The sequence below is a fragment of the Camelus dromedarius genome, chromosome 12, assembly GCF_036321535.1.
Source record: "Camelus dromedarius isolate mCamDro1 chromosome 12, mCamDro1.pat, whole genome shotgun sequence".
Classification (NCBI taxonomy): Eukaryota; Metazoa; Chordata; class Mammalia; order Artiodactyla; family Camelidae; genus Camelus; species Camelus dromedarius.
In genome coordinates, this window is record NC_087447.1 from 26,212,772 (window position 1) to 26,238,363 (window position 25,592).

Consider the following 25,592-nt stretch of genomic DNA (forward strand, 5'->3'; position numbering starts at 1 on the left):
TGGTGGAATTATTGAGTTACTTAACTTGGCAAGTGGCTCCGTAGGTTTCTGTTTTGATCATTGCACCTTTTGTTTAGTGGAAATGTGTTACTTTCTTTGTCATAAATCCCTTTCTCTTACCTCTTGCTGTCTTTTAGCTGCTGGAGGAGTGTACGGAAAAGCTGAATCTGAACATGGCCGCACGACGAGTGTTCTTGGCAGACGGCACTGAAGCCCTCAAACCTGAAGATATACCCCATGAAGCCGACATTTATGTTTCAACGGGAGAGCCCTTTTCAGATCCATTCAAAAAAGTTAAAGGTAAAAAAGAAAAAAAAAAAGCCCCTATCCCCACACATGGTAAATTGCTTAAGGGGTGCAATTAAAAAATGATTTTCATCCTGTCTTTTTTGCATGGTTTAACAAAACTAATGTTTACGCATTTACAGCTCAGTAAGAGGATAATGTGCTTAATGAAAGAAAAATCCACTGACAGCCACGTTTATTGCCCTTCATTAGCATTGGTGCTTAATTTAATATAGATCTGAATAGACATTAGGGAGCCTGCAGGAGGTTAAATGGTGAAAATATAATAAATTAAATCAGAGATTATTGAATTTACTGTTTAGTTTCTGTGACACCCAACAGACATAATTCACTAGACTTATTCTCTCAGAAAATAGTCCAAAGTTTCAAGTATCATTTATTCATTTACACTCTTGGTCTTTTTTCAGATGGCATTAACATAATTATGAAAATGTGACCAGTAATTAACATGTAATTCTTATATACATGTGATTTTCCTAATAAAATTTTTCATGAGATAAATGCTACAGCTATACTTTTGGCCTTGAGATATATATTTTATATTTTACATATATATAAAATATGTTGTAATAACATAAGTTTTATGCAAAATACAAATATTTCTGTTTTAAACATATTTGCAGGTGAGGTCTTTTTAAAAAGTCCCTTTTTTCTAACATTTCAGAAATGCAGAGATTTTCTAAGATAAAAAATTTTTTTCTTCAGTGGGAAAGAATACATTTTAAGAGAGAAATAAAAGTACCACTATCTGGAGAATATTCTTCCAAGCATGTCATACCCAGAGTCTGTTATCAAGTGCTATATATGGTAATCACATTTAAATGACATAAGAACTTTGCCATACAAATTCAGTGTATCTAACTGCTATACTCTCCTGTGCATTTTATACCCTTATTAGAAGTATTTTTTTCTGCAACTGCTGAAAAGCCAGTAAACTAAAGGCAAGTCTAGGCGGTAATTGCATAAGTAGAAGAAAAGTAATTCTAGAGTTCATTACAGACTAAGTGATGAAAACTCTTCCTCTGTTAATGTTATTATGTAAAATACTAGGTTTCCATCTCTTTAAGAACACTTGGTCATCAGGAAATAAATAATTCCTTGAATTCAGTAGAAAGTTCCAGGTAATTTGGCCCTGGTAAAGAAACTTGTTGCTACAGTGCTCCGTGAAAATGACCCATATGGTAGTGTAGACCTAATATTTTTCAAATTTTGCTGTAACTTTAAAATATGCTGCCTTTATTTTGTATTCATTGAATCTTCTGCTTCTATAACAGCATGAGTCTTTGTGGGTAAATGTTTCTGTGACTTTTTAATATTTAGATACATATGTAATGAATGCTTCCTTAAAATCCTTGATTATTTTTATTAATAAGAAGGACTTGCCTTTCTTATGATAATGGTATTATAGAAGAGATATATGAAAATGATTTACAGCTAAGCTTCTTAGAAAACCTCCTGGACATGTATGCCTAAAATAACAATATTATACACATCACTAAGCTTGGTGGATGATTTTTAAATGTACAAGCTAATTTCCTCCTACTTTTTGTTTTCTCCTCTATCCTTGTAAAGCCAAGTCTAGAACAAAAAACTTCTCTGCTTTGTCTGCATATCTTTGGCTGTGTTTCACTGTGACATGCACTGCTGTTCTTTTAGCACCAAAATGTTGGCACACACTCCTGAAAATTTCACACCATCTCTTGCTGGATCAGCAAGCTTAACCCACCAAAATCTGGTGTTGTGCAATGGTTTTTGACTGATAATCAATCTTTATGCTGCTCGACAGTTGTTGCTGGGACACGGAGTAGAGCAGGTGGCAGATGTGCCTTGTCTTTTGAGAAAAGAAATTGTAGGTGAGCTTGGACACAGACTAGCATATCACATGTCCATTAAAAAGACTTAAGATAAGTGTAACGGGGAAAAAGCCACTCATCTAAGTTAAGCTCATAGATAAGCCTATAAGCCTAAAGCCTGATATTTGGTTTCTTTCAAAACAAGAATACAAATGCAAATAAATATTATATTTGTATGTAAATATACATATATTTGGTAATTTTTAACTTAAATAATTTGAGAGGGGTATGGGGAGATTTTATATATAATATTCACACATACTTTTTCAAGTCAGGTTAAAATTACCTTTCTTGCGTGAGTTTTATAGATAATCAATAATTTACCAACTTGTTGTCATGCTTGTACCATAAAAATAAAACATATGACTAGCTTTGAAGGTGGTAGATAAATTTAGATTGAGGAGACATTCTCAGAAGTTGGAAAATTGTATTTTCTAAAGGTAAATAGGAGGAAAATACCCGGCAGAATTTGGTGTACTGTTGTATCTTTCCAAATGAGCATGAATATTTTATGTACAATTAACCAACAGTCATTAGATTTAGTAACTGGTAATTATTTTAAAATACTGGTTTTCATTCATTAAGCAAACATTCATTGAGAGCCTACTATGTTCCAGGTACTAGGCCAGATCAGAGGCAGATTTAAAAAAGGAACTCATAGTCTGATTTCTCTTTTCTCATTATTCCATCTCTGATTTTAAATTAAAAAAAAAAATTTTAAACCAAAACTTTGGGTCCTTCAAAGGAAAAGTTACTTTATTTCTGTCACAGGAAGGCCAAATAAGTCTATATTTTAGGAATTATATTTTCATACTTCATTGTTTTCTTATTCTTTGAAAAAGCAGTGTAGATAGTAGAAATTACCTTAGAATTATTTCCAGATTTACTAAGGTAGAAAAAGACCTGCGGAACATCTCTGATTTTTAACCAGTTTACTACCCTTTTTGAGCATCGCTGTTGACAACCAATGGCACAGGATTTAATAGAAAGCAGGAGAGCTATTCATCACATACCTCCAAACACAAAGCTTTCATAAAGAGGTCAAACCAAGGTCAAGACTGACGTGAAGCATTCCCTGTTGAAAATGCAATATTAGAATAATTCTTACATTTGAAGTTGAATGCCTAAGCAGAAAGATTAATTGTGTGTGGGAAAAACAGGAAGAGTTTTTAAAAAGACTGTTGATGAAGATCAACTGTCTTATTAGGTCTTATAATTCTGGCATTTGAAGATTCTGAGATTTATTAATGATTCCACTAGAACTGCAAAGATGTAGTTAATGAATTGTTTGAAGAGGCATTTTTAAAGTTTTCAGATTCACGGTCATGTAGTTTAGGTTTTATCCAGTTTCCTGAATCTTCTGCTTAATGGTGGCACAGTGAAGATTCCTGCATCAGATTCATCGGGTTCATGAGCAACTTTATAACTGCTTGGAGCTGTAGGCAATGTAAACCTAGTATAAGAAATGGTTCCTGCCCTGTAATTGATTAAATGTCTTAAAGAAAATGAGGGAGAAAAACTGTTTGGACCCAACTCATTAAGTCCAGGTTGCATTGTATGGAGTTCTGATTGTTTAAAATTGTTTTTAGTTTTATATTTCTATTCTTTCCTATATATACTATTCTACTCTTTGGCTTTCAGAGTTATCATTTACAGTGATTCATTTCAGTCCGGAGTTTTGTTAACCAGAAGTGAAACTGAGTATTATGAATAGGATTTTTACATCTTTTATATACTGTATTGTGAAAATGTAGTCACAGAAAAAAAATCCATGAAAAGAATTCTTGATACCACACCTAAGATCTAAATTTAAACCTTGAGATTTCTGCTAACTGCCATGTGATCTACAAAATGAAATAATTTGCTGTGACAGCTTGTGATTGACAAGAATATGTGTGAGCACATTTAAAATAGGCCATCTTTTCATGTAGAAGTAAATGTCAGTGAAATGATGGATTCTCATCATTTTAATTATTGATGATTTGGAAATATTTCAATTCCACGACACACAAGACACATTCTAAATAACAGCATAACACTTTTTCTCATATCTGCGTCAATAATGAAATGTTCTGTCATATTTTGTTTTTCAAAAAATGCATTAGTTTAATGAACCTGGATTCATGCATTATATTCTGTTCCATTATATGTCTCCTGAATTTGTTGATTTTTAAAGGGTTGTGTTCAAAGCACAAGTTTCAAGGAGTGACCCAGTACCCACATCACACCTTGCTGTTCTTGTTACTGGATCTCAAGACAGTGTTCTGGTGCTGTCCACACCACTGGCTGCTTTGATCCTGCCAAAGCCAATACTAGGCTTTGTGATCCTCACATATAGGTGACACTACTTAATTTGGGCAGCTACAGCAGGAGGGTGGGTGTTCCCAAATTCTCTATTGTTTCAATAGTATATGTTTTAGGTGAGATGGTCAGTCCAGCTCATCGCCCATTTAGCTGCATATACCCAAAAGCAGGAAAATATTATGTACAGAAAAAAAACTTCCCTTCTGAGACAGCACAAGATTCTTTTATCTATTTCTACAAGTCAGGGTAAAACTGTAAGTGTATATTTTATGTATTTCCTTATCTAAAACTTTTAAACCTATAAATAAGTATGTACAGTATCTTTACTTTATAAATAGATGTAGGTCTGAAGATGCAAGAGATGGATATCCCCCGCCAAAAAAAATTCTTAGCCAATAGGAAAATTTAGACCATGCATGTGGCAGCATCTCCTTATATTGTCAAAATATCAAATTGAAAAGATCCAAATTTTTAACATATTCATGAATTGTTGAATTGTATATATTGCATATATGTACATAGTCTGCACTATGTATATATGTATGCCAGCAAATCTATAACTGTGCTGATAATTTGAATACCTTCTGCATGCCATGCACTCGGCACGTGCTTGAAGTGTATTACACTCTCTCCTTACAACCCCTGAGTTAGTGCTACAAGTCCTCAGTCTTGTATGTAATTCCAAAATCCAAAATTGTAGATGAGTGAACAATTTTTTTCATAACTCATTTGATAGCAGAAACTTATTTAGTATAAATATTTGATGTTTTGTTGAAAATAATGTGTTTGATTATGGGCTGCTACCCTAGACCTTTCTGGGCACATTACATAATATTTGATATATGTACCATATTAGCATTTTTGAAATGTCTGTTTATGGGATCACATCTAACCTTAAGGGTTTGAGGGAAGGTCTTTCTGTCACAGCTGCAAAGAAATCTGATAAATTAATTCTTACTAGGATATTAACTCAGAAGGGTTACAAATGCTGTCTTTATTACCTTCAGTTGTTTGCTACTTGGGTAAAAGTGGATAGAGAGACTATCTCCCTGACTAGAGCTGAGAGTATGTGGGAGATAATTTAAAAATGTTGGTTCCCTGTCTAAGGAGGCAGAGAATAGTTAAAGAGAGAGCATTCATTCATTCGGTCATTTCCTCAAGAAATATTTATTGAGTCCCTTCAGTGTGCCAGGCATTGCTTGAAGCCTTTAGGGTGTGGTGTGAACAAGACAGAGGTATCATGGAGCTTAGGTTCTAATATGATGGAAGAAGCAATAGACATAAACACATGGAGAACTAAGGAAATTGTTTATTGACAGTGTTATGTGTTATAAAGGAAATAAAAAGAGTGGTATCGTAAGAACAAATAATGTCATGGAAACAAAAGGAGAGAATTTAAAAACTGAAATAGGCATTTGCGGTGACCTTTAAATCAAATCTTTTAGGCAGTTGTCTACTTACCCTGCCTGTTACTTCACCTGAGAATTCATTTATATATTCTATATGTACTCTTTCAGGGGTTTTTCCTTCCAAGCGATTCCTTTTTGCGCTTTCAGACATCTGTTAGGAGAGGCATGAGAAATGCATTATTATCTAGTCGGAAGAACACTAGGCTTGAATGCAGATGATCTTGCAAGATTCTAGTCCATGTTATATGACCTTGGGCTGATTGGTCTACACTTCAGTGTCCTTACCTATAAAATAGAGGTCATAATGTCTTAAAGAATTATTGGATATTATCTTATTTTTCTAAAAAAATAAAAGATAAATTATTTGAAAATTAAATACCTGTAAACCCTAGTCTAAACAGAACACTGGGAATAGCATTTCATAAACATAACTAAGATTCCAAATGCTATTAAGATCCCAAGGCTATTAATCAGAGCCCTGTGTCTACTCTTACCTTCCCAGAATAGCTGCCTGGGTTCAGGAAAACAACAACAAAATCACTTGTCACTGCTTTCTTCATCACTGCCAGGGAAGCAAAGTGTTCTGTGAACCTGGACAAGTCCATTAAGCTCTCTAAGCCTCAGTTTCCTCATCCACAAATTGAGTCCGATAGTGAACACCCCACAGTGTTATTATGAGGAGGAAATAAGATGATGTGTGTAAAAGCTTGCTGTATCTTAATAGGTGTCTAAAGCACTGTATTTCCACCTGCTCTTTATCTATTGTCCTTCTTTTGCTCCATCTCTTGCTGGACACATTTCCACCAGCTTTTCATACGAACTGTCACAAGTACCTGATTTTACTACCAAAAGTATTTGCTAGGTTCAAGATCTTAAAATACATACAACCAAATTAAAATCCCTACCAAGCATTTGTGCGCATAACATGTTGTAGGAATCTGAGTTAGTTCCTTTGAACTCTCACAATGTTGTGCTTTTTGCCTAAAGAACTTTTCTGGAGTGTGAGTCAAAATCAAGTCCTTTTATAAAAGGAGCCCCAAGTGGCTTTGCTCTGCTCTATTCCAAGAGTCATATTTTAAAATGCATTTATGACCCAAGGCTAGCCTTAACTTTAAGCTGCCATAACTTATTTCAAGAAAGTTCATAGAAAAGTTCAGGGAAAGGGTGAAAATATTTTGATTGGCACAATAGATGGGATGTTTGTAATTTTAATCAAATTTAAATTGAAGACATACTTCAAATGATATGTCAGACTAGTGTTACTGAGTTAAAATCTAATGACAACCACTGTCATTATTAGTTAAGTATAGCCATCACGCCTATAGCAATAAATGATGACACTTACGAACATGCAGAAACAAAGAATGCAAGTATTTAGAGAAAAGGGAGTGACTAGAAACTCAGTTGAACACAGGAATGTGACCTGGATTTAATCTATTTACCAAACATAGAAGCGATTGTATTTTGAGCAGATGATATAATTGAATATAGCAGTATGTTTTCTTACTGTCAGAGCATTTATATTTTATAAACTCATCTTGCACCCATGAAATGATGTGCTTGTTCATCTTTAATGTCATTATCTATAGTTAGTTGACTGTCAGAACATTAATGTATTTTCAAGTTTATTGCCCAAATACAAGAGAATGAATTTTTTAAAATAAGACTTTTAATAAACTCATGGATTTGGAGTTGCAAGTTTACTGCTTTTTATTCTGGTAGCAGAAGAAGACAGTGTTCTAGTGTTCTTTTTGCCGGGCACATGTGAAATGGAAAACTGCAAGGTGGGGACACTTAGATTTATTTATTTTTATGATAGGCATTGGCTTTTTTGTTGTGACATTGTAAACAGAACCTTGTAAGACAGAAGTGATCTAGAAAGTAGTATATAATTTTCATGATTTGGTTATAAACAAAACCATGAAAATAAAATAGGATCCTTCAAAATAAAATATAACCTATGGTTGAGGCAGTGCTGCAAGAAAGTTAAGTGTATGAACATGAACAGTCAAGGGGATTTGGCAATCCCTGAGCAACTGAGATGTAGCCCTTTGGGGAAGTTTTTTCCAAGGTTATGCTAAACCTTCTCTAGAACTTCACTGGAGTGGAGGCCCTACCTATATCCTTACTCAATGAGCTCTTAACTTTCTAGAGGAAAGACTGGGACAGCTCTGGACATGTTGCTTTGTAATCTCCTAGGTGTGCCTAACACATTTAAAGGAGGGGATGAGACAATGAAGTGAGACTAGGACCTCCTTCTTCGCAGTTGGGTGTGTAGGGACGGAGAATTTGCTGAATGTATTGTCAACAAGGTGGAGAGGCAAGAACCATCCAAAGGGGAAATCCAGAGCTCCTGCTTTTGAGATTCATGATTGGATAGGCATTGTTTTTGATCCTACTCTCTGGGGAAGCTCCCATTGGTAAGGATAAGCTCATTCTTAGTATCGCCTTTTGTAATCATCAGATTTGTAATTACTGGTAAAATAAAGTCTGTTGTCCCCTCTAGACCAGGTTCACTTAGGGCATAAACCATGGCTGCCTTGTTCACCACCATTTTTTGGCACAGGGCCTGGAACTTAGTAGATGCTCAGTAAATATTGTTCAATGGTTGAATGAAGGACCAAATGGGTACCATGGTGAACCATCCATATTCCAGCACAGTGGTGGTGAGAGGGGAGGGCAAAGACCTCATTAGAGAAGCCTGCTGCAAACTGTGAGTGGACATTTAGAAGGACTATATTAAAAATCTCCCACCCCAAATTCATATGTAGATTTGTGAATGTTCCTGTTTGGCAGGGGGCCAGACTAAGCCAGCCCAAGAATAATTACATGGCGGAGAGGCTAATGGTTATGCTAATGATTGTCTGAGACCAGACAATGGTCCGAAGTGGAGTGCTGGGATAAATGATTCTCCCAGGAACCTATTGGTGTGAGATTTTCAGTCTTCCCGCATCTTCTCAGGAATGCCCTTTCTTACCCTTTCTTACCCCTCAGTCTTTTTCCTTTCTGTGGTTGGGGAGGGAGGAGGCTTTCTTCTTCATTTAACACTTCCCTTTGCCTTTCTCATAGTGTCTTGCATACAGTAGGTGCTTATTAACTATTATTGAAAGTAAGGAGTAAAAAAAGAGGTGAATGGTGTGACCTTCGGGAAGGTTTAGGGCCGCTGCTCCCTGTTGTGCACAGCTGAAGGACTGTGGAGCTGGACTCGCCCTTTTTTACTTCCACCCTGGTGGTGGGGGTGGGGAGGCTGTTTTCTAATTCTCAAAAGGTGCCAGATAGCCTCAGCCCTGGGAGAGATGCCAGGGTTTTTAGATGAGAAGGTTGACAAAAGACAGAAATGTAGAAAGCGTTTGTTAGCTATGGCTAGTATGATTTCTGAGAAGTTCAAAGTGGGTTTAGGTGGTAATAAGTTCTTATTTTAATTCTCAGCCTGGCTTCCTGCTCTACATACCTGACAGTTCTCTCCCCACTTGATTACTCCTCATTTCACCCACTCCCAACCTCGCTTAATCCTCTTCCTCACCAAGGCTGAAACCTAGGCAGGTCTTTGCTGAGCATCCTCAGGTGCTCCATACCGGGGTCGAAGAGTCAGATTCTGTTTTTCTTCTCACCTCTGGATGTAGTAATACTTACCCTGGCTGTCAGCCCTCACCACCTCTCTTCATATGCAGACATATGTCCATCAAGCTGTGATGTACAAGAGATTCACCTCGTGTTGCTAAATAGGAGGGTTCCTTGGTTCTGCAGTTGGTTCTCTTACAGGAAGCCTCTGGCACACACTGATACCTGTTGCTCTGGAGCTGTGTGCTTCCTCACTTACCCCAATAGCTTTGTCTTATAGGGAAATAGATTTTTGCCTTAATGTAAGGAAGAGTTTTCCAATAGCCCCACCTGTCCAAAAGATTGGAATGGCCTGCTTTGGGAAGTGTAGAACTTCATAGCATCATGCATAGGCTCTGATCTGCATAAGCTATTTCCCACCTTCCTTGCTCCATCTCTAGCCTCTGTGTTCAGTTTCCTCCCAACGGTCCATCATACTGTTGCATGACTCTGGGTCTTCCCAATATTGTTTCCTCCCCTTGGATGATGCTCTCCTTCCTTTGCCTACTCCACGTGCCCTTCAAGTCCTGCCTCATGTCCTTCCTCCAAGGAGCCTTTCTTGGCCACCATAGGCTGTTGCATGTGCCCCTGCTCCAGACTCCCCCAGTGCCCTGTGACATCTCTAACCAAACACCTGCTATATTGTGTGTTGTTTTCCTTTGTTGTCTTCCCCAAAGATCGAGAACTCTGAGGTTCTGTCTGTGCAGCATCTCTAGCAAGCAACATGTGGTAGGCACTTAATGAGTATAAGTAGAATGGATAATTGAGTAAATCAAATTGGTGGTTAGAATCAATAATTTTTAAAGTTTTGTTCAACCCCAGGGTTTTACAATTCTGAACCAATGCAGAGTAATTCACTAAGCCTATGAGTTTTTTTACTTCTTCCTACTCTGAGCTCCATGATACACATTCTGGTTTCTGAGTAAATTCGTGGAGGGACATGGCAATGAAAAAGCTAATTAATCATGAGGATAAAAATGTACTATTTTTCCAAAATGCAGAGAAAACATAAGTCAAGTAAATATCTACCCAATGAAAATATTACCTAATATCTACCTAATGAAATAATTAATCATGCTGTTTATTTGAGCATTTACTATGGGATAAACACTATTTCAGGTGCTGGCTATGCAGCAGGAAACAAATGCTTATGTTGAAAGTGTATGATCAACTTCATTATTTTGTTAAACATACAATAAGCAGACTTGTTTACAATGTACTGAATACTGGAGGCACACAGATGAAAACACATTCCATACTCTTGAAATACTCAATGTCTAACAGAGACACACATACACAGAGAAGTTCAATAAAATGAGGGACACAAAGGTGAAGCCTGCAGAGGGATAGATCAAAGAAAGTTTCCTGAAGGAGGTGGCACTGAGTTGAGAAGAGGAGAGATAGCCCAGCAAAGAGGGAGGGGAAAAGACATGATCAAAAGTTGGAGTCAAAAAAGAGCATGGTGTGTGCCAGTAGCTTATTCACAGTTCCCTGCACATCTGCAGACGGCAGTTATTTCAAACTCTTTTACTGCAGTGGTTCTCAACTGGGGGAAATTTTGACCCCTGGGGTACATTTGGCCATATCTGGAAACATTTTTGGTTGTCCTATCATGGGAGGTGCTACTAGGATCTAGTGGGTAGAAGCCAGAGATGCTCCTAAACATCCCACAATGTATAGTGCAGCCCCCACAACAAAGAACAAAGACCTGCCAACCCTTGCTGAGGTTGAGAAACTTTAGTTGACTACATCAGGCTATTCTGACTGACAACAGACACAAAGGTCTGTAAACTGAGTCACAGTAGTTTTCATATGGAAATTTTGAGCAAAATATAGGCACTAAGGGCAGCTGTTTTTTAGATAGTACTAAGGTGGGATTATGGTGGAAAGTGGGAAAGTAAGAAGCATGAGAAATCCAGCCATTTTAAATTAGGGGAGTTCTCTTGTTACATTTTAGGCACTTGAGGGAATGTACAGTGTCATGGTTAAAAAAGCAGGCTCTGGAATTATTCAGCCTGGGTCTAATCTCGATCCTCTTAATGGATTTATGATACAGATTTAGTCGCTTAATTTCTTCAGGTCTCATTTTCCTCAAGTATAAAATGAAGATGATAGTATTAGCTGCTTTCTAAGGTCATGAGGGTAAAACTAGTTAGTGTATACAAATCACTTAACACGCTGCTTTCTATATGCTAAGTTCTCGGTGAAAATCATGAGGATGATAATATCACCACCATTTGCTGTGTTTCATATTTATGTAAAAAAGTTTTATCTTTAGAAATTTCTTTCATCCATCCAACAGGTAAGGGAATTACTATTATTGTTCCCATTTTTCAGATAAGGAAAGCAGACAAATGGGATTGATTTTTCCAAGGTTACACAGTTATAAAGAGGCAAAGTTAAGATTCAGATCCCTAGAGTTTGGCTTCGGAGCCCATGCTCTTAAGGCTTTGCTGCCTATCTAGTATATTATTAATATGTTTTAGTCACCATTTGTATTATTTTATTAGACTGCTTTATAGGTTTGCTTAAAAATCTTTATCTTTATTTATTTCCAATAATCTTTCCATGTTTATCAACAAAGATCTGGGGAATAGGAGTACCTTTAAAAACAAGTTGTATATAGTTTATGTTTATTATAAATGATACTTTCAAATTTATTTGAAAATTTACTCTATAGTGTGCTTTCCCTAGATCCACCTAGAGTTCTTTCAGAAAACCTACTTGACTCTTGAAATGTGATTTAAAAAAAAAAACCTTTCAGGCTGCCTATTTTTTTAAGTGAGTGAAGTGTCCTTAGATGTTTTCAAGTAATGGAATTATGAATATATTTCTTTTATTGGAATAAGTTTTCTTGGAATAAAAGATAGCTTTATTCATTAATTCATTGAGTACTTACTGAACACCTACTCCATGCCCCAGGTAAGCATTGCGTGTTTAGCCAAGAAAGCACAAAGTGATCGTTCTAGGGGGATAAGTTCAGGGATAGATGTCTTCACAAAGAGCAGAAGGGAGGTGTCCATGCTAGGAAAGGCTTCTAGAAGACATGACCCCCAAACGGAGTCTTAAAGAAAATATAAGCAGTTACATTAAATATACTTTGAGTTTATCCCAGTCTGTTCCTCTCCTTCTAGATCTTCATTTGCCAAACAGTTCTCCTTGACAAGGTTTCTTCTTTTCCTGAAAAAATTCTGTGCCATTGTGGTATTAATGAACATCAAGGTGGTAGATCAATCATATTCACGTTCACACTGGGGAGAGGTAGGGAATAAAGATAGTAGGTACATACACACAGGCAATAAAGTTTATTTTGCATGATTAATATGTTATGAATAGCAACATAAAATTAAATTGGTATCAATTGAACATTTAAATACACAGAAAAGGTTAATGCCTAGTAATTACATTGTGTACAGTGAACTTGTAATATCCTGGAGCAAGTAATAAGAAGTACAGGCTTGACTCCTACCTCCTAAGGGTTTAAGTATGGAAGCAGAAATAGGATATATACTTATAGAACATGTACATAATAATTCCAGATGGCTTATGCTCTTTCCTTAGCATGTAGTATAGCACCTGGCATGTGGTAGGTTCTCAGACATACTGAGTGAATGAATGTATGGATGGGTGGCACCGGCTGCAAATGCTCAAAGGATTCAAGAGATAATGAGCCATTGCAGGCTGGAGCACTAAAGGACGATTTTAAACTGGATCTTGAGATGGACCTGAGTCTGAATAGGTGAGGGATGGGCTTAAAGATGAACTTGGTGTACTTAAGGAATAAGGAACAGATCAGCTTAGGTAGACTAGTGCTTTAAACTAGGATAAGATGAAACTAGAAAGTTTGGATAGTGTCAGATTATCAGTAAACTCTTCTGTTAGACATACATTTAAGTGAAGGGACTGTGTCTGTTTCATATTCCTTGCACAGGGTCTGGTACCCAGGATGGAATCCATATGTGTTGACTGTCAGACAGACAGACAGACCAGCTGGCTAACTGACTTACGGAAAACTTCAAAAGCTAACTCCAGGAACTTTTTCATCAGGCAGTGATAAAATTGATGTTGTAGGAAAATTCAATAATTCGAGTATAGAATGTTGGATATGATGGAGGGGGGTCAAATACAACAAGGAAGCTCTCGCAGGTGATGGAAGGCTGAGAGAGAAATGGCAAGTGGGTCTGGCTGGGAATGGAAAGGAATGATGCTTTTCAGAGTTACTGTGAAGAAAGAATAGCTGAGAGTTAGGTTTCCCTGCTTTGACTCTGTCTGAGGTCAGGTTTGCTAGAAGCAGAGTCTGAGATGGGGATTTTTGTGCAGGGGACTTAGTGGGGGAAACCTGTGAGGAGTGAGGAAGCAGCATGGAGCAGAGGAAGGCGCTCTGCCAAGCCCTGTGTTGAGCTGAGTTTAGCCCCAGTTTGGAGTGGGAAACACCTCCCTGATGCAAGGGAACGGGCCCTTGTGTCCCCAGTCAGTCAGTCTTTGGCTGTGGACTGTCCCCCTGGGTGGGTGGGAAGGGATCATCACCTCACAGGCATTTCCTGGCGAGGTGGCTAAAGGCAGTTCTCTAGCCTGGTAAAAGGAATCTGGGGGGCACCACCAGTATTTTCAACACTCTGTTATGGTCTGTTCTTCATAAAGTAGTCTGCTGAGAACCTTCCAGTGACCTCCCATCACATCCAGAATAAAAATACAAACCCTCTATCCTGCCCTACACAATCTGGCCCCTTTCTACCTCATTGTCTTTATCCATACACATGTTCTCCCTGTCCAGACTTACAAGGTACTTCTGGATGTTTCATATAAATGTAATTATGCAATATGTCTCCTCCTTTTATGTCTGGCTTCTTTCACTTGGTAATGTGTCGAGGCTCATCCATATTGTAATATGTATCAGTACTTCATTCCTTTTATTGCTAGATAATATCCCAATCTATATATATGCCACAATTTGTTTATCCATTTATCTATTGGTAGATACTTGGTTTCCATCTTGGCTATTGTGAATAGTGCTGCTGTGAACGTACATGTACAAATATTTATTTGACTACCTGTTTTCAATTGCTTCTGGCATATATGATCCCATTAACTTCTAGCTGAATTTTCTAATTCTAATTCCTATCAATTTCAGATTACAAAGTGGCAAAATATGTAACTAATTTCCATAAAAAAGTTTGTCTTCTTGGAGGCTTAATCATATCTATAATCTTCTAGTTATAATTTATTCTGCAAGTTTATGTGCCTGTATGTATGTATGAGTGTGTGTGTGTGTGTGTGAGAGAGAGAGAGACAGAGAGAGAGAATGTGTTTTTGTTTTTTTGAACATTTAATGTAGCCATTCTGGGACTTGAAGGTTGTTTACAATCACTGGCTTGTATTTCATATCAATATTATAGCAGATTTTATAGAAAGTATCATTTCAAAGAGATCATGCTTCTTTCAAGGTAAATGCTAATAGTGAAGAGTTATTTGGAAGTTTGGGCAAACAAATAAATGCAGCTATTTTCAATTATATGCAAATCAACTTTATTTCTCTTATTAGGACAAAGAGCAGATGAGAGAGGAATCACTGTAGTTTTGTAATTTATGTGAAAAGAAAATATAATCTAAAATAAATTGAATGCACAAATAAAATAAGTAACTCAGGTGCAAATTATTTATTTATGAAATGAAACCTCTTGAAAAGAGAGGAATGCTGACAGCAACTTAGTATGCAGTGTTCTTACCCTTACATTTTCAAAGTCATACATAGTAATTTAGTTGCACTCCCATTAATATTAGTGGGAGTTTTGAAACTTAAATTTCAGCACACATCTTTGAAAATGTATAGGTCAAAGTAAATTGTTAATGGAAAACTGGTTTTCATTTTTAGTGAAATAGTTTCAATCTCTTACCAAAGATGTCTTAGAAGGCACCTTCATTCTAGTCACAGGAGAATTATGTATAAGGTTACTATTTGGAGGTCACCATTTTTAAAGCTATATGGATGATAATCATACTAAAGAGGAAAAAGTGTTTTCCCAACCTTAAAGAATACAAAAGTTCAAGACCCATGTTGTTTTATATAATAAGCAAAGGACTTTGGACCCTTTCAGTGGACCCTTTCAGCCCAGTGCATCTGATCAGGGATAGAGGCATGCTAAGGTGAATTTTAATTAGGACTAAATTGTGGTATTACTCTTTCATACCCTGAACATCTGTTCCCTTCAGAAATGATGATTTATGCAGGCTATCAGAGCAGACAGCTTGCTACAGCTTATGTCACGGTTAGTGGGAAGCTGGTGGTAGCATCTCAGAAAACCAGCATCTAAATGGAGACTGGCCAGTGTATATGATATAGGTAATGGGGGAAGGGAAGCATGATGTGTCCATTTTTAATTTTAAAGCCAAATATTGACTTGACTTAAAAAAAATTCTCTTCTAGACCATCTGTTGTTAATGAAGAAAGTAACTTGGACAATGAATGGGCTGATGCTTCCTACTGATGTCAAAAGACAGAAAACCAAGCCTGTTCTTTCTATGAGAATGAAGAAACTTACTGAGAAGACCTCAATCCGAATTCTGTTCTTTAAGAATGGCATGGGGCAGGATGGGCATGAGATTACAGTAGGAAAGGAAACAATGAAAAAGGTAATTTTGTATTAAATATTGAAGTATAAATTAAATTTCAGAGTTTTTATGGCTCTTGAACATGTTCTTTCCTTCCATGTATCTATCAGTGTCAACTAATAAACTGAAATATTAAGAAGACATTATATAGAATGCAAAAATTCAGCTGTTTAGATGTATGCTTATTGTACTAACAACATAACTTGCTTTAATAAAGCAACAGTATTTCAGGAAATAATTTGGCCAACACGGTTGGCCATTTCCCTAGTTAACAGTTATGCTCATACTTGAGGAAACATTCTAGTTGGTTATAATATTTTATAAGATATTTAGATTGAAGCCAGTTTAACCTAGCTTCAAATCTCAAACATGCTCCTTTTTCATTTAGAATAGTAATAAAATCCATAAGTACCCCTGCTCTTCAAAACAATAAAGTCAGAAATAACAAGGATTCTGCTTTAAATTATCCATATACATTTTAAAAAGTAAATCTGGATGGGCCTAAGAAAAGTCATGTAACAATCAAGCAAACTTTAAAACACAAATTTTAAAGTTTTACTTGTCATATACATGCATGTTTTTAGAAGGTGTGTGTAGTCCCCAAATCTTTGATATTGAAAAATATAGAGAAACTCATGGGAATTAAAAAAAAAAACAACACCTTTTTTCAGATAAGGATTTTTCAATGAATCTTAAAGTAGCTTGGTAATAATAATAATACTAGCAATTGATACTTATTAAATATGTATTAGGGAGGCAGTAAAACATAACCAAATTGTCTAGGTTTTAATCTTGGCTTTCACTAGCTGTATAACCTTGGATAACTTACCTTGTCTGAGTCTCAGTTTCTTTATCTGAAAACTGGTGATAATAATATGCCTACTTCATAGAATTGATGTGAGTATTCTATGTGATATTATATGTGGAGTACAATGCCTAACACCCAGAAAGTCCCTATTAAATTCTTATCTTGCTATTCTTATCTTTAGGACTTGTAAATACACATCTAATAGTTAAAAATCTTTTTCCTTATTAATGGGAAACATTTATTATGAAATGAAGATAGGTGTAGCTCAATTTGTTATACCAGACTATTTTCAAAATGAATATTGTTTAAAACAGGTTGATAGATACTGGAAATTCTTATCAAAATATCTATTTCTTCATCTACTTATTTTTGTGGTTGTCTTATAGCTATATCTGAGTAAGAGTATTTACTGAGAAGCTGAGAAGCTGGGTTTTATTTCCTTCTTATCTGCAGATTTGAATTATGGGTAAAACGAGGGATATTACACACCAGAGCAAATTGCTAAGGCAAGTTGTAACATCTTCCCGGGTGATTTTTGAAAAATAGAGATGGACATATCTCTTGGATTGTTAAAATGCAGTCATTCTTGTAGATAGAAGCTAGATTAGATAACCTCTTGAGTTCACTTCAGTTCAATCTCTGTAATTCTATGCCTCAGTGGTAAAATTGGGGTAATAGTCACTCTTACAGATTACATGTTCTTAGATAAAAGGTTGAGTATAAATAAAAATGTCACTGCTATTTTGCTTTTTGATGCTAGAGAGCAATTTATTTAAAACTGGATGATCAAGGAATTCTTTAGCTTATTTTTTTCTTCTTATAATTTGTAGAATTTAAAGAACTTTCACAATTTTTATAAAACTCAGGACAGGATTCAGTAAAACATGTATATGTAAATATTTGTCTAAATATTGCTTTTAAGAATGAGGTAAAGGAGAGGAGGCAACAGAATACTAGTCATGGGTGTCAGTAGAACTTTTTGGAGGGAAAAAATAAGGCTAGCTAATTATTTTGTGAATAAAGTTTAAGCTTTGAAGGCTTTTTTGAGAACCACAGGATAATGCCCTATTTATCAATTAACTATGAATCAGTAGTAGGAATGAAAAAGGTGGCATGGTCATAGGGAAAACACAAATTATTTTTTCTTTTGTGATAAAATGTTAGGAATGTTGGGGACTAATAACTATTTTTAGATTATTGCTAAGTAATGTAAAACTGAAGGAGAAAGTAAAGGACTTTAACATATGGTGAAGGTTATTGCAGTGAAATAAGGAGAGAATTAAAGATAGGTGATAAAATAAGGTAATTGAAGCATAAAAGTCCTCTCTGAGCTCAGAATGGAGCCAAGGGGAGACAACTGTATTTCAATAATAGGTACAAAATTTAAAGGGTATCCATTATTTGTTTTAGGATGTTAAGTAAGTCAAAAGCTTAAAATGAGGACCACAGTGACATAATTCCTCTCTAAACTCTGGAATACCAGAACTACAGCCCATCCCTTTGAAATTGGAATCAGATGGCTTTAGAACTACTTGATATGTGTTTAGTAATCACAAGCACCTGCTACTATCTGGTATAGGCTCATCTTTATCCATGTGCTGAAAAAAGATATTACGTAAAATTTGTGAGCTCAAGATGCAAAGTAAGTGGAAGATGAAAACTGTCTGCTCCAGTTACATAACTTTTTACGGTTAGCATTGTCATAGGAAAGTTTTATTTCCCATCAGTTATCTCTTAGAATCATTGTCAGAGAAGTGGTATTAAGCTGTATGAATTATCGTGTTATCCAGGATAGCATCTTCTTTATGAGACATCTTTATGTTTTTTTCTCAGCAGTTAATAATTATATCTTATTTATTTGTTTTTTGCTTCATTTTCTATGTACTATCACTAATGGCATGAGATTATAATGGTGAAGAAAATGATGAAAAAGATAATGAAATGAATGAAAGAATGGAAAAGACTTATGTCCTCTCATTGCAGTTTGAACTGATTGTTCCCTATGACTATCCTGGTATCTCCCTTCATCATCAACCTGGAGATTATCTTTCCCTGTCTTGTCTCTTGGATGCCTCTCTCTGTCTTCCTTTGTTTTTATTTACCCTATTGTACACACATTCTAGTGACTTTCTGAGAAAAAGAACATGGAGGTAAGTTTTTGAGATCTTGGGAAATCATTCTTTCCTTGAAATACTAAAGATATTGCTCCATTGCTTCTTGTTTCTGGTGTTGCTGTTGAGAAGTCTGATACCCTACTGATTCCTAATTCTTTGTAGATGACCTGCTTTTTTTAAAAAACTGAGATATGGTTGATGTACAATATTATATGTCTCAGGTATACAACATAATGATTCATAACTTTTAAAAGTTATATTCAATTTATAGTTGTTAGAAAATTTTAGCTATATTATGGGTTGTGCTATATATATCCTTGTACCTTATTTATTTTAGACATAGTAGCCTGTACCTCTTACTCTCCTACCCCTGTTGTGCCCCTCCCCCTTCCCTCTCCCCACTGGTAACCACTAGTTCTCTGTATCTGTGAGTGTGTTTCTGTTTTGTTATTCATTCATTTGTTTTATTTTTTAGATTCTACATATACGTGATATATGTAGAATTTAAAGAACTTTCTGATATCATGCAGTATTTATCTTTCTCTTTCTGACTTATTTCACTTAGCATTATGCCCTCCAAATTTATCCATGTTGTTGCAAATGGCACATTTTCATTTTTATGGCTGAGTAATATTCCACTCTGTGTGTGTGTGTGTGTGTGTGTGTGTGTGTGCGTGCGCGTGTGTCTCACATCTTTTTTATCCATTGATCTGTTGATGGACACTTAGGTTGCTTCACAGGTGACTGCTTTTAATTTTTCCTCTCTGAAAACATTTAGAATCATCTCTTTATTTCCAGTGTTCAATAGTTTTTTCAAGAAGTGCTAGCTACTCAGCATGTCTTTTCAGTCTGTGAAGTCTCATCCTCTCTTTTGAGGAATTTTGTTGAATTATTTCCTGGATAACATCTGTTTCTCTACTTTTTCTATTCTGATTTTATGAAACTCCTACTTTTATACGTTGAAACTTTGAACTGAACTTCTAATTTTCTTATCTTAGAGGTTTTTTTATCTTTACCTTCCAACCCAATGAATTTTTTTTGCTTTTGCTTCCTATGCTACCTTTGTTTTCTCTAAGTATTGGTTTTTTTTGTTGTTTTTCTTTTTGGGCTTTCATTTTCAAGCTTTTGTTAAGGATGAGTTAATCTTCCATCAGTATTTAAAAATGAAGAGCTAAAGCTGATTGAAAAGCTCTTGAGCACAGGTATGTCTTATTGAAGGATGAGTTTCACTGGAAAGTGTTTTGACTAGGCTTTTGCTTTGGGATGAGGTCTGTAATTGTCAGTGTCTATATGTCTTTTCCTGGAGCTAATCAATTTCTCCAGATAGAATTTGCCAATTTGAGTAGTCTAGGAGCCAAGTGGAGAAGGGGGCTGAGTTGCACTTTCAGTATATAGATTTTTATTTAGACATATGGATATGTATTTTTTCAAATTTGGAAGTCTTGCACTATGTAATTTCAACATTTATTATAAAGCTAAGATAATCAAGACAATGGTATTGGCATAAGGATACACATAAAGGGCAGAAAGTAGAAAGTTCAGAAATAAACCCATATATAGTGGCAAATTATTCTTGATAATTCAATGAGGAAAAGAGTCTTTTTGACAAATATTGCTGAAAATTTTGCTGCAAATTGGATATCTGTATGATAAGAAAGTACCTCAATCCCTACCTCATCACAAAACTTAATTCAAAATTAATTATAGAGCTAGTCATTAAAAAAGTAGAACTGTAATAATTCTCCAAGTAGACATAGGAGAAAATCTTTACAACCTTGGGATAGGCAAAAATTTCTTACATAGAACTAAAACTAAAACAAAACAGAACAAAATTCATCAATAAAGTGAAAAATCTAGCCACAGACTGGGAAAAAATATTCAGAAAACACACATCTAACAGTTTGCATTCAGAATGTGTAAAGATATCTGACAACTCAATAGTAAGGCGATAAACAGCTCAATAAAAAAAAGGTCAAAAGACTTGAACACTACTAAAAAAGACATAGAAATAAACCATAGCATGTGAAAGGATGCTTAACATTGTTAATCATCAAAGAAATGCAAATTATATCCACAGTAAGTTACCACTATACACGCATTAGAATAGCTAAAATTAAAGAGATTGACAGTACTAAGTGTTAGCAAAAATATAGAGTACCTGGAAATCTCATATGTGGCTGCTGAGTTGCAATGTGATGGAGCAACTTTGCAAACCAATTTGGCAGTTTCTTGTGAAGTGAAACATACACTTACCACACAGTCTAGCAGTCCCATTTCTAGGTTTTTATACAAGAGAAAGAATACATGTCAACTCAAAGACTTCTAGATGAATGTTCACAGCTTTATTAATAATAGCTCAAAACCAGAAACAACCCCAAAGTTAATCCACAAGTGAATGGATAAAGAAGTTGTGATGTATCCATACCAAGGAATACTCTTTAGAAATAGAAATGAACAAACCTTATGGTAAATGAAAGGAGCCAGATACAAAATACTACATGTTGTATGACTATATTTATATGAAACTGTAGAACAGACAAACTATTTTCTAGTGATAGAGAGCTATCAGTGGTTGTGTGGGGCCAGGGGTATTGAACTGTGATTGGGAAAGAGCAAAAATAATTTTGGAGACTAATGGAAATATTCTGTATCTTGATTGTGATGGTAGTTGCACAGATACATTTTTTACCTTCATTGAACTGTACACTTAAAATAGGTACAATTTATTTCATGTAAATTATACATCAAAATAGAAGGTTTAAAAAGCAAACAAATATGACAACATAATTAGGACTGTAAAAATTTAAAAAAATCTGGGCTATTTAGTTATTCTTAAGAAATAATCAATTCAGGACAAAATAGCCACAGAGTATGTATTAATAGATTACTTAGAAAATCTCCCCTGGTTCTCTATTTCTCATTCACATTTTAATAATAAAATGCCAGAAAACATACATTTCAAATTCATAAGAAAAAATTGCTTTTACAAATCATAGTCATGTTTATTACTAGTTAGAGCAAATAACTAGATTTAGTGTTCATAGTATCACCTACTTTTATGAGGAAGACAAATAACAAGACAGTAAATTTATCTCCAAGCGTTATTCAGGAAAGTACCTTTAAGCTACTTAATAAGTGCAAAAAGTAAGGAATAGGTACAAATTCAGCCCAACTCCTGGCATCTTCAGATTGAAATAAAGGTCATCATTTTTATTACAAATAATTGTAAAATGTTGGTCTTAACAGATAGTCATGCCAAGTACACTTTATTATGTTTTAATTCATTGAAAATTCATAATGTATTTGACAATAGACAAAAAAGTCTGTAAAAACAAATTCCCTTTTGCAAAATATTTATGATAAATTATAATTCTCATCTATTGAACAAGTCCAATTAATTCCCCAAAGTGAAATTTTTTTAGTAATCCAGTAAATTAATTTCATAATTATCCATTCATTTTCACAATGTTCAGCTTGCTAAATTTCTTCTGAAGTTCTTCTCTGGGTTCTTAAATAGTTTGCTTCTTAGGTTTATGTAGTGAATACTGTTGTAATGTATTTGCCATACTAAGAATGCTCATTGAATTAGCTGAAACAATGTTACTCGCTTGAGGAAACTGAACCAAAAAGAATTTTTTTCCATTGGTAGGATGACTTTAGCTGCAAATAATAGAATATCCTGATTCAAACAGATTTAAGCAAAAAAGAAGCAAGAGATCCAGAGATAGGACAGTTCCAAGCATAGTAGGACAGGAATTTAGTTATGTTCTCTATAATTTTCTGAATTTTGTGCTCTTTCATATGTTAGTAACAGAATGGCTGCTGCACAGCCTGGTACAACTTTGTCTACAGGCAGAAAATGACCATCTCTTCCCTGTGACTAAAGACGCCTTTCCCAAAAGCCGCTTCTATGTTACATTGGCCAGAACCAGGTTGTGTCCATTCCCAAATCATTCACTGACAAGGAACATGGGATCACCATAACTGACTTAGACCAATTAAGATAATTGTTGCCTTCCTTGAGTCAAAAGGAGGAAGAGTGAACCCTTAATAAAACTCTGGACAGCAAGGATAAGTTAGAGAATGGGTATTGTGTAGGCAACCGAGAGCATTGCTTCAAACATGAAGAGGTTTTCTTAATTTACTTCTTAAGGACAGTAAAGGGTCAGTACTCTGATACTAAAAAGAGTTAGTTTCATTTGAAATGTTTTTTCCTGAAATCACACATACTTTACAGCATAATTTTATAACATTGATCAGAAATTTTTTTTGCTGGTTTTATCAGACTCTTAATAACAATATAAAATTTATGATGAAATGAGTTTAAATTAGATATATATTAAGTTTCACTCATTCATTAATTCATAGTATTTTTATGACTGCTAGTATCTGCCAAACACCTGGATATAAGGTTGTGAAAAAACAACCATGGTCCTGTTCTCCTGGAGCTTTTAGTCTAGTGGTAGAAAAAAAGCATTTGTAAAATGGTCACATTATTGAACATGGAATAGGGGGCGTAAGAAGGTCTTCTGAGAAGAGATAAGCAGGATTTATTTGTGTACATGGGAAGGATATTGAGGATGGTAACCTTTTTAAGCAGAAAGCACAGCATCTGAAAAGATTCCATGGTGGAGTGAGCAGGATGAACTCCGTTAATTGAAAGGTCAGTATATGAGGGAAAGAGTAGCCTTGTAGAAAAGGGTACAGATTTTTGCCTTTTTTTCCTCCAAAGAGCAGTGAAAGTCATATAAGGTGTTTTAGTTAGGAGTGGAAGAGAGGATAACCAGATTTATGTTTTTGAATAGATTACTTTGGTGTTCAGTGGAGAACAGATTGGGTGGCCAGGCAGATGCATGGAGACTGTTAGCTATGTATTGCCTGAGTCCTGGTGACAGATGATAACAGCTTGGACTAGGGTGCAGTAGTGGAAATGGAGAAAGTGGACGGATTTCTAAGATTTTTAGAAGATAAAACCAACAGACCCTGATTACGGCTTGGATACATAGGATGAGGGGCAGTGAGATGTTAAAGGTATCCAGGGTGATTTTGAAATTTCTTCTTTGCATATCTAGATAGAAGGAGGTATCTTCCCTAAGGCATAGAATGCTGGAAGACTAGGCTCGAAGGGGAAGTGCTGGGATTCAGTCTTTGTTTTGAGGGATCTTTGATTTGTTTACATGGAGATGCTGAATAGGCATCGTTTAGTCTGAAGCTCAGAGGAGAGCCTGGGGGTAGGCATACCAGTTTGGAAGGAGTTGTCAGTATGAAAATAGAAAATGAAATGGTGAGGCACTGATTAGATTGCCTTAAGAGAGAACTTAGAATGAGGCAGGAAGAGGGCTAGATCTTGAAGAATTCCACTGAATAAGCAGAAGAGATGAGCCTATGAATAAGATGAAAAAAGCAGGAGAAAAATGAATGGATTATTATATTTCAGAACTCAAGGGAAAAAAGTGTTTAAGAAAAGAGGAAATGCTCAAATGCTATTCAAAGGTCAAAATAAATGAGAATTAAGAAAATGTACTTTGGATTTGTTAACGTGGTAATCATTGGTAATCTTTGTGAAAGTTATTTCAGTAAGATGATACCAAAAGCCAGACTGGAGTGACCTGAGGATGAGTGAGAAGAAAGGAAATGGAAACAGAGAGATGGACAATTTTTTTTTAAGAGATTTAGCTGTGAATCAGAGTAGTTAGAGGGAGATGTGAGTGTGGGAGTGTGGGAGCCCATGATTGGGTTAACAAATTGTAACGGACCCAAGGAGAGCAAATGTGCTTAGTAACTGCCTTGCTTGCGTAGTTGAGGTTTTAGATGGCACTCTGCTCCTTGCAAAGCAACCACCCAGGCCCTTGGCTATAAACGCTGGGCGTGCCTGCTGTTAGATAGTCTTCTATCCCCAAAGCAAGGAACTGGCTGGGCTGGTGGTCTGCTTTAACATATCTGTAAGAATGTATCTTGTTCCCCTCTTCCCATGACTTCCCTAAAGGTAAACTGTAGGCCCCTAAAGGAACGAGTCTTGGGCTGGAATGGTAAACAAGTTATAAAAAGCTGCAGACTCAGAGGTGAGAAGGCTGGTTAGCCAATGATGGGTAAGACCCCCAGAGGGGGGCAACCTAAGACAGGCACAGCCGCCTGAGTCCAAGAAAAATGTTAAGCAGCTGCTTCTCAGATGTTCCGCCCTGATAAGCTGTAAGGCTTGCTGATGTCAACACGAACATGACTTACCAAAACATAAAGGGTCTTCTGACCTTGAGCCAGACTCTACAATCTAGATCCCACCCTGTCTTTCCCTAAATTCCTGCATTCCATCACACAACTGTCAGTGATTTCTCCTTTGATTGTACACAATAAATGTGGGAGTATTTGAGAGGTTCGTGGAGTTGGCTCCCTCTCGCTCTTTTGACTTTTTCCACAGAGTCATGAGTAATTCATTCCATCTCAGTGGGACTTCTGCTGGCCAGAACCCACAACTGGTGATGACCCCACATGGGAGGATTTCATTTTTAAGATAGGAAAGACTTGATCATGTTCCAGTGCCAGTGGGAAAAATTGAGTTGAAAAGGAGTAAATATACAAGAAATGATGGATA

At 35.9% G+C, this 25,592-nt stretch overlaps 1 protein-coding gene across 2 annotated transcripts in view; it reads left to right on the top strand.

Annotated features, from left to right (window-relative positions):
• DCDC1 (doublecortin domain containing 1) overlaps positions 1 to 25,592 on the top strand; it is a 381,054-nt gene that overhangs the window by 38,156 nt on the left and 317,306 nt on the right. For both annotated transcript variants that reach the window (XM_064492479.1, XM_064492478.1), the window contains 2 exons: positions 138 to 300; positions 15,897 to 16,102. In XM_064492479.1, coding sequence (XP_064348549.1) covers positions 138 to 300; positions 15,897 to 16,102 — 369 coding nt within the window. The remainder of the gene's footprint in view (positions 1 to 137; positions 301 to 15,896; positions 16,103 to 25,592) is intronic.